Here is a 14663-nt window from a genome sequence, read left to right as displayed (position 1 = left end):
GGTGCCTATCACTTATTAATCATCATAATATGATAGGCACCCTCCATTAATTTTGTATAATTCTGTATTTGGAAATAATCTAAATCTGAATGTGAGATACATTGTTTAGAAGATCTGTGAAGACTTTGATCTTCACCCTGTGAGGGAGCATAAGGCCCTTTGTTTCCTCATGCTTCTCATCTTTAATCTTCTATGTTTAAATTTATTGAAATTTTTTTATTTGCTTGTGACAAGCTGTCCAGAGTTGTTGAAAGATGGACAGCATACAAGTTTAATAAGTTGTTGTTATTATTAGTTACTATTTGGAAATGAGATGCTACAATAGGTGAACTTAAATTTTTCCTGTGTATCCAATCTGTATCTCTTCTATTGTGCTCCATCCTGATCCCCTTTCCCCAGGCACGGACAAATATTCTACTTGTGAAAAGTTAAGGCTCAGGTTCCCCCAAAGCACTTCATTGTTGAGCAGTGATTAGAAAATTTCTATAGCCATGTTGAAATCAAATCACTATGGTGGGTCCTTCCTAAGACTCTGACCATTAAACAATTACAGGTGCCTAGTCATTGTAGAAGTGGATAGCTTTATACATTCCTTAAACCAATCAAATGTATAAGATCACTCAACTCACAATGTGTGTTAAACCACTTCAACTTAGACAGTTGAAGTGGCTTATAAATTGACAAATAAATATCAGCCAATTAGATTTTTGTTATGTTATTCCAGAAAAGTTTGAAACCAACAGAGTAAAAGAAATTAGTAGATGACTGATTCTATAAACGGGGAAGAAAAAAAGATTTGTAATTAAAGGCTTGTAGTCTACTAAACAGCAGGTATTTGAAACTCCAAATATCACTATTTTATATGCAAGACAACTTTGGTCTTTATGTGTAATCTGAGAGTTGAATAGATGGTAAGGAGCTAAGAAGCATTGAATCAAATTCCTGTTTTCTTTCAAGTGGTAAGAATAAATCTTCTTTCTCTTTCTTTCCCATTACTTCACATGTAGGTCTCTGCCAACAGTGATATCAACAAGATGACCAATGCCAATCTGGCAGTAGTTTTTGGCCCAAATCTGTTGTGGGCTAAAGATGCAGCTATAACCCTCAAAGCCATCAATCCTATCAACACCTTTACCAAGTTCCTCTTGGACAACCAGATGCAGCTTTTCCAGAACACAGATGCTTGAGCCATAAGCTGTTTGTGCTAGCACGCTCTGTGTCCACTGTGATCATTCCTTTCTTCTTCTTCTCCTCCTTTTCTTTTCTACCTTGCTTTGGAGATGTGGCCATTCTGAGGAAGTTCCAGGTGGTGTGTAATGTGAAAGATGGATACAGTTCGCTTGTTTGTATATATGGAGGGTTTTGCAAGAGGGGGCTTATCAGATGAGGAGAGAAAGCAGATCTTAAAAATCAAGTTCTACCTTGGCTATTCTGTCTTGAGTACTGGTAGTAGGATTCAGCTTGTTCTTAAATGTTTTATCTCCTTCCCTTTCCCAAAGATGTCATATAGATAAGTTTCTTTAGCTGTCAGTGGAACTGCTTTCTCTTAGTACCAGGCCCCGAGGGAGCGGATTAGGGTAGAAATTATCTCAATTGGTTCTCTGGTCCAAATTAATTCTTCACAGGTGCCCAAGTCAGGCAATCCTCTTTAATACTGATAGTGACTTGCTGAATACACTTTATACCTTTGATGGACACGTGGACTTAGTCCCTGGCAAAACTGAACCATAGTACAACTGGCTTAAGTGCCTGAAAACTTATCTATAGATTTCATGCAGCTCTGACACTTGATCTGTTATCAGATGTTCCTGTTATGTAAAGATTCGTGCTCTTGGAAACAAGAGAGCTCACTTTTCTGCCTTTTCAATATTCTCCTGTAGACTTTGCCAGCAATTTATTTCAAATTGGCCTTGGCAGCAAGCCTTTCCTTTTTAATTGGCAGATAATGAATTCAAATATGTGTATGTGTATTGATATGCATTCAAACAGGCCAGCTCCTCTCTGCCAAAGTCCAGATCAAGTGTTGGCCATACCTGTGACTGAAACAGGGGAAATGTGCTATTAGGTGGTTCTGGTTGCAGCACTTTAGCCATTGGAATTAGATTTGTTTTCAAGGAAAAGCTTCATAACAGGGCCAAACCTTATCCTAATCTGCTGGGATCTACTGTGCCAAAACTATTAAAGAATGCATTTGTTTCTACCATCTTTTCCTTATGGGACTCAAATGTAGCTTTTTGACTTAGTCAAAATGACACTGATGCACCTTTGGTTTCCTTGGCACTTGAGAGATTTGATGCATGCTTTCTCTTTTTCTAGGAACTGAGAGAGCCCTGTAGTAGGTTTATCTGGCTTTTTTGAGTGTCTCTTTTTGACTGTCTCATGAAATTAGTTTTGCAAGAGCTAGTCTTAATTTATATACCAATAGCAGTGTCCTACAATGTCTTTAGCAGTCATAGTTTTAAAATAGAATCTGAACATTTCCATTATGTCCTGCTGACACCTCTGTTGGCAGCTGGATATGGCCACATAGCTGTAAGTTGACCCTACAAGGTAGAGGGCCAAAATCATACAATTATAAAAAGTAGCAATGTTTTTTACCCCATAGTTCACTGAAATTACGTAATCAAATTATTTGTTATGCTTATAATTAACAAATGATCAATGAGAACTAAAAAGTGCACCTGGGTTATCTGTGCCAGTAGTTGAGCTGGAGTAAGAGCTCTAGTAGTAACTGAAAAAATTCCCAAACTGTTAGTGATAACCAGGAATGGCAGATTAAGGTAGTTGAAGAGGGGCTGATGTGCTAACATCTCCTTTATTAAGGCATGTAAGATTAATCTGATATGTTGTACATAGTGTTTAGTCTAAAGAAACATGGGACCCTTTCAGCTAGAAAGTTATGAAGATTATCAAAAGGTTTTTTTTTTCTTAATGTCTTTTATATAATACTATTTAGCATGACTAAATGAGGAGTGGCCTTGTGTAGAAACTATATCAATATTAGCTTCATTGTTTTATATTTCAGGCCATGAATAGCTTGTAGGCTATTTTTTTATAGCATGCCATTGTGAATTGAGACTAGATTTGGTCTGATTCTAAGCTGTAGAAGTATTGCTTTGTTTATTAAAAATGCCCAGGTGGAAAAGAAACTGATTGTACAGAAACTGTAATTTAGACTAGTAAGGTCCCAGCGCTGCAAGTTCAGTCCCTTTACCCAAACTATAATTTCTATACTGAATTAGTTTCAGAATTACGTTAACATAAATTGGAGACAAAATAGTTTCTTAGGGGTTCAGTATTGTCATACCTGGGCAATGGCACATTTATCAACTACATAGATTTCAAACTCCTGAATGTGACTTTGCGTTGCCAGGTTATAAAATATATCTTGTTAAGTGTAGCATATTATTAAAGCAAACTTGCAAAACTGTAGAAGTGAGCCAGTGTAAATAACCTTTAATTTTCTCACTTTGCTGAGCGCTACCAGAAAATCTATAGCATAGGATTGCTTTGTTTCTTTATCTTTTATCATTTTGCCTTCTTGAAACCATAGCTAGCCATAGACCTGTGATTGGGCTAGACTGTTTAAAAGAATGAAATACGTGGTTTGAACTAACACTGCACTCCCAAGTTTTTATTTCCAAAATGCCTGCTGCCTGAATTAGGATATCCAAGCAGTCAGAGTAATTAGAGGAGCAGCATTCATGTAGCTGTTTATGTCTTCTCACCTCCTTTTCTAATAGAACTTGATAGTTTCTTGTGGCTATACTTCCTCTCCTCTTTTGTCCCTTCGGTGATACATCTATGTATTCCTGTTCATTGTTGCTTGGCTTTCATGTTAGATATTGACCTCAGTATCTGTTGATGGAGCACTATGTCTCCACTTTATTCCTCTTTTGCCTGTTATTAAATCCACTGATTCTTTGGCATCCTTGGAAACCATTCTGTGCCCACTTTGTTAACAGCTACTCCTCTGCTTGTACTGACACAACAATTTTTGGGTAATACTGCTGATGTTGAGTCCAATCTGGATGTCTTATGTGTGCTGCCTCAGCCAAATATTACATGGCCAAATGAGCCCTTATTGCACACTCTCCAGTGAGGTCTTCATGTGGTAATTTTTGTTGCTGTTCCTTCTTTTGATTGTTTATTGGGAGCAAGGCTGGGGGTTGTTACTGTGACTTTTATTTACATATCCTTGTTTATTTCCTTCCAATGGTACCAATCTTGTATTCACAGTTTGCACTTTTTGTACTTCAATAAACACTCAAAGCCAATAACAAATTTTGGTGTGCTTCTCAATTTGTTATTCTAAGACTAGTTATTAAGAGATGCTTTTTAATAATAGGCACTTCCTATTGACTCCTATATTTTCAAGTATTGACTGCTTAATACTTGAAAACATAGAAACTATTTTTTTTCATTCTTAAACCCGTTGTATTGGTTGGATCCAACACAATGTTCCTATTAAGTATAAATCAATGCTTATTAGATATCGTGTAGTCCATTTTATCTAGAGTTTTTCCACTATGTTTCTCCACTAACTCTACTATGGCTGCTTTAATTAATTAGTTGCTTTCAGATCTGGAGTAATGTTACTACACATCCAAATATTTGTATGTATCTTCACTATAACTAAAGAGGAATAAATCTGAAATTAGGATCTCATTGATGGCTAACCTGTCCAGAACAGGCTCTTGCTACTTTTACCTTTTCTAGGTAATGATCTCACTAACTCTTGAAAAGAAAGCTAGAAAGAGCCTTGATAGCACAGTGGTCTACGCACCCTGTTATTAACACAGCTGCCTGCAATTTACTGCTGGTTCAAATCTCTCCAAGGCTCAAGGTTGACTCAGCCTTCCATCCTTTCTAAGGTAGGTGAAATGAGGACCCAGTTTGTGGGGGCAATAAGCTGACTTTGTATAAATATACAAAAGTATGAAGGCTATTACTAAACGCATTGTAAGCCGCCCTGAGTCTCCGGAGAAGGGCGGCATATAAATCAAATTAAAAAAAAAAAAAAAAAAAAGCATCCAGCTTCTGAAGATAAAGTTTGGTCCTATGTGAAGTACATATATGTTCCTTTGAGGGAGGGCATATTTGCTTGCCAGGATTGAGGACTATTATAAAAACTAGAATAACGTCAACTGTGAGAACCATAAACTTTTCTTCTGTCCTATCCCTTATCTATATTTACAGCTAAATATTCCAAATTTGGATATAATCATATTGCTCTTTGGAATAAAAATGAAAATATTTATAGTGACTGGGAAATTGATATATTAAAAGTAAACAGGAAAAGGATTTTTTTTTTAAAAAAATGTTAATTTTGGCTTTCACTCTAAGAAAATGATACGTTGTGAGATAATTGACTAATAACATGAGTCTCATTGAAATTAGTGAGGTAACGGGAAGAATCACACTATTTTAGTATGGTATATTAATATATTCTACCATTGATGAACCCTTGTGTTGACACTTCAAAAATTCAAAAGTAGGGGACTGAATTCTGATTCTAGTACTATATTTAACTTTTAAAAAGTTAAATGTTATCAAATAAAAAAATAGAAACTTGTAAAATGTCCATGAACTATCAAGCAGAAAGCTTTTGTTTTTTTAAAAACCGGAACCTTCTTTTAGGATTTGGATATAGTCCTTCATAGCATAGAAATGGATCAGGCAAATGTTTATAATGTGGGGCAAGAGTCACTTTATTTTTTCTAAGTATTTGCTCTCACAACCATTTTTCTTTTTTTCTTTTTAATTTCCAGAGAAATGCTTTTTTTAAATTTTCCATAGAAAATGCTGAGAACATGGTCCAGCATAAATATGGTTACCATGTTTTCTCTTTGGGGAACTGGGAGATTTCAAAGGGTAGAAATTGCTATCCAAATATTGTATTTGGTTCCCATGTGACATGTTGAGACAAGATGATTTTTGTTTATGGAAATTATAGCTGCAAAAGCCTTTTCTTCCTTATAACTGAGTATGTACTTAAACTGATATTAAGTCTTCTCTGGAAATGCATAGCCAAAGGTGTCCAACCCATCATCCATAGATTGCATGCAACTGCAATGTACTACATGGAGTGTCATGGAATGATTTCACTCTCTTATCTACCGAAGATAACTAAACATCTTAAGCCTTGCAGAAGCAAAATTCATTCATTTTTGCCCCATAACATCTCCTCAGTTGAGCTGGGGAGCATAGCAGACGGGGAGGATGTCACATGGGGAAAAAAAATTTAAGGCGGTGCTTCCCTAACTTTCCTTCATTATCTCAAATCACTTATCAGAAAATCTTTTTTACCCCATGTAGGTTAAACACTTTTAGTCAAATAAATGTCCCTGTCCCTCTGAATGGGTAATGGGTTTGTGTGTTGTTATCCAAAGAAAGACTACTTTTACCCAATTTTGAGTAATTTACCAGGTTTGCGAAGCACTGCCTTAAGGCATCCATTAATCCCCAAAGCAAAATTTTACCTTGGGTACAAATGTTGATACTAGCTCGTAGTATCCGACACACCTGCATTTAAGGTTTTAGTATTTGAATTACACCCTAGTATGTAACTTTTTAATGTGTTTGTGATAGCTCTGAGAGATGTGCATTCTGTAAACTACCAGTATGTGTACAAGCTAATTTCTGAGCTTTAATATGTGATTGATTTATTGTACAAATACTGTACATGCACAGATTTCATTTACCCAGCTTTACCATAATGTTTCTGTACATAATATTGTATTTTCCTTAGAATTTAAATTGCACATATTTTCAGTATGGAAAAAATGAGACACTTTTATAGCATATATATTTATTAATGTAGTTATATAAATCATTAAAAAAATAAATCCACAACAAAAGATTCTTGCCAACCTAAAATGAAAATCTGATAGCATAATTAAATCAGCCTGTCTCCATTTTACGGAAATATAAAAGTTGATGTAAATATTGACAAAGCTGGGCCTCTATCACAGGTTTATTAGTTACATTTATGTATATATTTACACGCAGATATGCTGCCTCCTATCACTTTAGATGGCTTCCGAGTACGTTTCTCTCCTGTTCTAAAGGACACTTCTAGACACTTTCATGTCTATAAATTGCTTTTGGAATATTTGAATTATTTTTTCTCAAGTACTAATTCTCTAGTCTTAGTGTAATTTATCAAATTTCTACTATTTCATTAAACTGCAAGGGAGACAAGGTGGATGTCATAGAAAACCTTACCAAATTACTTGTTTCATAGCTGACCTTTTTCTTAAAAAAATATTTTTGTCATTTTCTTTTTCAAAATTCCAATACATAATCGAACAGACATAGCTCATCTTCTATGTGTGTGTGTCTGCTTCTCATACAATCATGTGCATTCGTACTTGAAAGTCTTATTGAATCTGGAGAGGCATATTTCTGAAAAAAATGTTGGGAAAGGATATGAAAATGGCAATTCTAAAAAGAGTAGCTGAAGAGTTAGAAATTTGGCGGCTTTAACAGGAAGATAGCTTTGTTTTGCCTTGCTAATATCTGAAGTTTTGGTATAAAAGACAATGGAACGGATGAATTTAAAGTAGCATAAAAGTTTTATTCGAAATTGTATGAATGTGTAGTGGAATATTTTGAATAGTGTTTCCAAATAAATGCAGGGGAGGAACCTTCATCCTTCAATTGACGCTTTTGAATGTTGCCTGTTATGTATAAATTCTGATTCACAGCACTGTAATGCAAGTAGACAGAAATGTATCCTTTGAAGATCTATACCTGAATTCCTGATAAGAGGATTTATGTGGGAGAGTAAATTGATGTTTGTTAGGCAATGCAATTTTCTTCAAAGAATAAACAACCCAGACTCAGACAACAACATCTTATAATATTATGTAAGCATATTTCTTGCTGTTTCCTATCCCCCGCAAGGACCCCAAATCTATGAAGTTCTCAAAGGGTTATTCCGTTGGTAGAACATCAGAATCAGACCAGTGAATACAATCCAGTAGATATTTCAGTGTAAGAAAAACCTTGAACAGGAAATGAATATCAACATGAGTAACTTGTAATTCTATTCAAAGATATTGAAGTTATATTAATTTATCTGTATAATTTTGAACTATGAGAATAAATAGTTACGGGTAGTTCTCAACATACAACCATCATTGGGACTGGAATTTTTATCACTAAGCAATGCGTTAACTGAGTCATCAAGTAACTCAACTTTATGTCAATTTTTAACCATGGTTTTAAGCAAATTACGTGATAATTCAATGAATCTCCAAGACACTGCAACCAATGTAAAAGTGGGCCAGTTGTTAAACAACCAAATTGCAATCATGTGACTTTCAGTAGCAGTGGGGCAATGGTCGCAACTTACAGGATGGGCCTTAACGTCACTTTTTCATAGCTTTGAAATGTCAATAATGAATGGTTGTAACTCGAGGACTACCTATATTTGACTACATTCCTTTAATCGGCACAGCATTTTAGTGTGAAAATGAAGGGAGAACAAAATAAGTATTGTGACATGAATGCCAAGGTAAATGTGCAAAAAAATTCTCTGTTTTGGCAGAGAAGTGACTTTTAGGAGCATTAGGAAAATTAGAAAAACAAGCAATTTCCTTACCAGATATTATCATTTATAAGAATAGGCTCTCCTGTAGTCTGCTGGAAAAGCCAATCTTATTTAAACAAATAGCTCTACATCATCTGACATCTCATGAAGAATATAATAAGGAATGCTTTTTTTCCTATATTCATATATTTTGATTAGAAAGCTAAAAGGCTCAGGGAATCAAGCCCTATTTTATGCAGATATGACTATGGGGTGGAGCTGCTTTCTTGCAATCTATTTTTAAAAAGTTTTGATGTTTCTATCATTCTGAGCCCCAAAACAAGCACACACACCCTTGCTTAGGAGCAGTTTAGGTATAAACTTAGATGTGTGTTCTTCAGTGGACAGTGGTGGGATTCAGCCAGTTTGCACCCCTTCAGGAGAACCGGTTGTTAACTTGCTGAACAGTTTGGCAAACTGGTTGTTGGAAGAAATCATTAGGGCAGAGAACCGGTTGTTAAATCACTTAAATCCCACCACTGTCAGTGGACCAATAATGTGTAACAACATCAAAAGTACTTCGAAAATAAATTTAAAAGATATTTTTCAGTCAATTTAAATAAATTTCTTACAGTTTGAGCCATTAAGATAAAATACATGCTAGAAGACAAAAGATTTAATTTTCTGCTCATTTCTGCAAAGCAGCAGGGAACAGAAAATTCCAGAGCCTATCTGAAAGATGTATACTGCCCTAATAATCTCCCCCCCCCCCATCACCCCATCTTAGACCACAAGCAAGCAAAACCTATAGGAGCAGAGCATTATACTTCAGGAAGTCAACATTCCATTATTTTAAACTGTAAAAATCCTTCATATCTAAAGGCAACAATCATACAAAAGCATCTAAGATGAAAGACAGAAGGAATGAGAGGATATGATCTTCGTTCTTCAGTACAGTATATGGCAGTTCAATTCTAAACAGGTTTACTAAAAAAATACCTTCCTAAAGTTTAAAGATGCTTGCTCCCATTAAAATATGCATAGAGGTGCATTCTCAGCCTGTTTTTTGACAATGGAAAGGAAGAACTTGTGGCCAGAGCCTAACCCTGAACTCATATGGATGTCTTTTTCCTTCCTTTCCTAATAGTTGGCGTGGAACATGGAGCAAACAGAACACATAGAAATGCCAGTCAATTGCATTACTTAATGCCTAACTCGTTAGGAAAAAAAACTTTAAACAAAATGTTGCACGATAGAACAAGTACCGTAAATCTCATAAAATGTACTTCTATACCAAGTTACTTTCTAATTCATTGCAGATTACATAAATTTATTTTACAAATATGACAGAGCTCAGCTTTTTAGAACTCTGCAAATTCACTACACCAGAGAACGTATCTTAATTGTGACATTTCTAGACCCCCAAGAGGACAGAGTGAAATCAAGTCAATCTCTGGGAAAGATAAATTTCCCAGCACAACGTCTGCTTTTGGGGGGGGGGGGGGAAAGGGAAGATGCCCTCATTCTTTTTAAGGTTGTTCACAGCACTTTTGCAGGGACAAAGAACACAGCAGCCTATGGCCACATACCAATGTGAAAACATAACATACAACTTTTCTTTAAATATAGTTTCCTTTAGAATAATAAATATTTCTTATTTCTCTTAACATAGAGCAGCAGCATCTGTAAAAACTTTGGACTAAAGATCCCTAATTAAGTAATCCTAAAGAATTAGGATCAGTAACATATTTACAATTAGCAATTGTAAGAAGACCCCATGAACTCTGAATCTTCTTCAAAAGCAACAAGACTTTTTGTCTAGCCTTAGGCAGGCATTGTTTTTTTTACTGTTGGTGGAAAAATATATGAAAAACACTTTTTTTCTGCTCTTATGGACTAATTCCCAACTGTCAGCAAGGGAAAAAAATGTGGTCTTCATTTCTTATTTCGGCATGCAGATGTGCAACACTTTGTTTCCATTATTTAGAGCATTAGAAGTGAATATTATCACCTGTTGTAGTATATGAAACACACTCACTGAAAATAGACTAATTCTGCAATGTTCAGGATTCAATGAGCATGAATTATTCTGTTTTGATCCTTTCAAGTGATGGTTCTACTGAATCAAGTGAAAAGAGAAAGCAGTTGATGGAAGAAGAAGCAATAGAAAATCATTACAGATGAGATAATAGAAGGCAAAAGTGATCATTTTGTTCTTCACTATACTGCTTCAGATGCCAACTGTAACAAGAAGGAAAATGAATTAATTCATCACAAGGTCAGTTCAAAGTGATTCCCATTTGTTTCTGCATCGGACAAAGCCCAGGAAGCAAATGAAATTGTTGATGCAACATAACACGACCCAGAAGGGAGGCAGGTGCAAAATGTATAGGCCTGCTTTTCCAGAGTGCTGAAGAGGATGTCCGAGGCTGTTCTAACTTGGTTCAATTTTACTGTAAGGTTTCTACAAAAGCATCAAATTCTTTGACGTTCCTCTCGTGAACAGCCAATTTCTCTGGCAGTGAGTCCTGTGGAGAGAGAAAATGTGTTAAGTGTCTAAATTGAAATCTCTGTGGGCAAAAGTTGCAGTGCTCAGCAGGAAAGAAATGCATGCCCATTCAAAAAGCTCTTTCATTAACCAGGAAACTTGCACATTTCCTTCAGATGATTGTGAAATGGCAGATAGAAAGAAATCAGACTCTGCTGCAATATATTTAAATAAACAAAGATGAGAAAATTTAGCCAAAACCTTGAGTTTCAAAAGCAGAAATGGGACTTGAATCTCAGGTATTACATTACATATTTGCCAAGAATAAAATACTTAGCTCACAGAAAGCAAACCAGTTACTCTCAGTGGAACCCATCAATATACGTAATCATATGGTTCTTTTCTAAACTGTAAGAACACATTACACAACAGAATATAAAGAGCATCTCCCAAAACCTAGGAAAAACAGCTCTACCCACCTAAGCAAAGCACACAATAGGAAAGCATTCACATAATATTTGAATCTAATAACCCCCCATATAGATCTTGAAGATACTTATTACTACTAAAATTATAGCTTGCTTTCCCACAAATAAGCTTCTAAGTGAAATGTTAAGAGTGCAGCTGTCCATATCTGTACTTCTAAAGATGCTTTTCAAACCCATATAGGGCCCAATAATCAGTGGTGAAATCCTGCCCGGTTTGCCACAGGTCCGTTGCTCGCGTATGTGCAGTGCACACCAAATGCACGCTGCGTGCGCAATGCACGCCAAACGCGCTGCATGCGGAAAAAGGCTCGGGAAGATAAGTAGAACAGCAGGGGGCGGAACAGCTGTGCCGTGTGATTTAGATTCACTAGAAAGCAGGATTTCCTGCTTTCTAGCAATTTTAAATCGCGCAGCACAGCTGATCGTCAGAAATACGGGTTCGGACCAATCAGTAGCTTTTTTTTACTACTGGTTCACCAAACTGGTAACTTTTATCACTACCAGTTCGCCCAAACCGGTGCAAACCGGTAGGATTTCACCACTGCCAATAATACAAAGATAGAATACAAAACAGCAACTAATTGAAAATCAAAAACACCTCTGTACAAGTCAATATGAGACCATGACAGTGAATCTATCATGGATTTACTCCAGCTGTATTTTCTCAAGATACATTTGTTTTACAAATTTCCTCCAAGGCTCAAGGTTAACTAGTTCCCTCCTTCCAAACAGAGCACTATACAAAGAGTCAGACATTGGAATTGCAAGGAGGGGTGAATTTAAAGCTATGCTGTTTTTCACCAAATAGATTTCATAATATCAATTATTTCCCAGCATTTAATGAAAGTCAAAGCATTGGAAAAAACTTTCCACAATCAGACAAAAATTGTTGAAACAAAGGAACTAACATGCAAGAAAGCAAAAAAGGACCACACCTTATTTATTTATTAACCAAAGTTCTGTATTAGGCATCAGAGTGAAATTCAAACCATCAATGCCCTTTAGTTTGTTGGAAAACACACTTAAACTTGTATAAAACTTCAAACCCCTGAGAAAAAGAAAATCTTGCAGCTATATGGGTCCCTAGGGTGGCTATTACATATCATGAGCTCGGGACTAAACATATTTTTGGCAGTTCCAGGCAGATTTCCAAGCAGTTCTTGCCTTATTTATCTGTCCAGTTTTTAGACATACTTCAGCATGTTTAAACTGAGGATATTTCAGAAATTCCAGCAATAATTTTAAGGAACGTCAAAACTATTACAAAATCAATTATTCTTAGCCAAACTCTCTCACACAGTCATTATGGGGAAAAGGGGAGGGAAGGAGCCACCTATGTATGCCACCTTGATCTCAGAAGCGAAAGACAGTCTATAAATTAAATTCATACATATAAATACAAGCTTGTAAAAACTAACATTTGGACTCTGAACTTCCTGGTTGTCTATTTGTCCAACTTATTAAAACGCTCTCCAAATTGAAAAGAGCTATTGAAATAAATATCCCTTGCAGAAATCTTATTGCTTACCAGGTCTTCTGCCATGGATTGAGCTCCAATATCAATGGAGAGGCTGCTGAGTTGAGGAGGATTCTGAAATTCACGATAGAAAGTCCCTAGGTCCATGGGGATAATGTCATCTTTAGAAAATGCTGGCTTCTACAATTCAAGTGAAAGATTTAAGTCAACTATGCACAAGCAACAAAATATAAAATAGATATCATTCTGAACTCTGATCTGTTGAAAAGAAGACAAATAAGTAAAAATTGTTTAACACATTGTACGTCAATGTTTCATCTTATGGTACCACTATGTATTAGATTATTAGATTTCATGGAACAGAGAAAAAGAGGAGACTGTAAATATAAGGGACTAGATTGGGAGCAACAAGGTCAGGCTAAACCCTAGCAAGATGGAGTTGCTGTTCATCCAGAAACATCTTAATCTCTTAAAAATAACAGTTCCAGCTTTAGCTCTGAATCAAGTCACCCTCCTGGATTTTCACATCCTGCTTGAAGAACAGACAGTCTTTGGCAAGGAGAAATTTGGCCAGCTTCAGCTGGTATGTCTGTTATGCATTTATCTAGACCAGGAAGCACAGGCAACAGCTATATGCCTTTATCATCATATGATTAGACTACTACAATCTATTCCTTATTCAGCTCCTTTGAAGATGAGGTGGAGATATAATTGATACAGAAAACCATGGCAAAATATGCCAGAATAGAATTAACGTTTAATCTACAATTGCTGCAATGGTTGTCAGTACAGTAGCCTTAATGCACAATTTAAAGTATTGGTTATTACCTATATAGCCCTACCTGGCTTGGTACTGGGTTACCTCAGAACCTACCTTGTCCACCATTATTTTTTCTTTCTAAGTGGCCATCAACAGATCATCTGCTTTAGATACTGCCACCATATGAAGTAATGGGTACACAGGTTCAGAGACAGGCCTTGTCAGATACATTACCTACATTATGAGATGGGTTGCCCTCAGGGATTTGATTAGTGCTTTCATTCTTGGTCTTTTGGAAATTGCGAAAGTATACTCTTTGAACTGGCCTTCTAGCCATTTTAATGGTTATTGAAGTGGAGGGTCGTCATCTATTATACTGAACTTTTTAATTGTTTCAATTGAACTTGAGCTTGAAAAGCTTATGAACTGCCCAGAATCGTTTAACTGTGATAGTATACATATTTTGTTACATAAATAAAGACATTGAATTCTCTGCTGCAATAAACCAGTAATTTTCTCTGTCTCTTTTCTTTCTTCTATGTACCATTTTGGGAAACACATAATTGTAGCCTATCATTGTTATTTCTAATTCACTTCTATTTGCACAGTTCTATTCACTGCTTCATGAGCCTTTTTAAAATGAAAATACAACTGTTGTATTGCTGTAGTTTTTGCTTCAAATAGTAATGTATCAACTATCAATAGATTCCTCTCCCATTCTTATTTTTCCATAGTATCTATTAATCTCTAGTTAAAATATTTTTCCCATATTATTTTTAACTTTCTGAAAGAAAAAAATCTGATTGTAGATTAAAAAATATTTTGATTTTGTAATATGCTATGGTTGATTTCTGCATTGCCACATTTTTGTTACAAGTCATCGTTATAGATATTTTCTTTGCTCATACCAGAAT

The 14663-nt window shown here is 35.8% G+C and overlaps 2 protein-coding genes across 8 annotated transcripts in view; one reads left to right on the top strand and one right to left on the bottom strand.

The window, feature by feature from the left end:
* Window positions 1-4284, top strand: part of ARHGAP1 (Rho GTPase activating protein 1) — a 76586-nt gene extending 72302 nt beyond the window's left edge. For all 4 annotated transcript variants that reach the window (XM_070936446.1, XM_070936453.1, XM_070936464.1 and 1 more), the window contains one exon: window positions 1008-4284. In XM_070936446.1, coding sequence (XP_070792547.1) covers window positions 1008-1187 — 180 coding nt within the window. In that variant the 3' untranslated portion in view covers window positions 1188-4284. The remainder of the gene's footprint in view (window positions 1-1007) is intronic.
* A 3274-nt stretch (window positions 4285-7558) lies between these two features.
* Window positions 7559-14663, bottom strand: part of ATG13 (autophagy related 13) — a 28374-nt gene continuing 21269 nt past the window's right edge. For all 4 annotated transcript variants that reach the window (XM_070936324.1, XM_070936333.1, XM_070936343.1 and 1 more), the window contains 2 exons: window positions 13041-13169; window positions 7559-11064 (listed from right to left, as the gene is read on the bottom strand). In XM_070936324.1, the coding sequence (XP_070792425.1) occupies window positions 10987-11064; window positions 13041-13169 (207 nt within the window). In that variant the 3' untranslated portion in view covers window positions 7559-10986. The remainder of the gene's footprint in view (window positions 11065-13040; window positions 13170-14663) is intronic.

Source organism: Pituophis catenifer, unplaced genomic scaffold (assembly GCF_029215685.1).
Source record: "Pituophis catenifer annectens isolate HBS135680 unplaced genomic scaffold, rPitCat1.0.hap2 SCAF_1, whole genome shotgun sequence".
Classification (NCBI taxonomy): Eukaryota; Metazoa; Chordata; class Lepidosauria; order Squamata; family Colubridae; genus Pituophis; species Pituophis catenifer.
The sequence above is the reverse complement of the archived record's forward strand: the minus strand, read 5'-3'. Positions and strand labels throughout refer to the sequence as shown.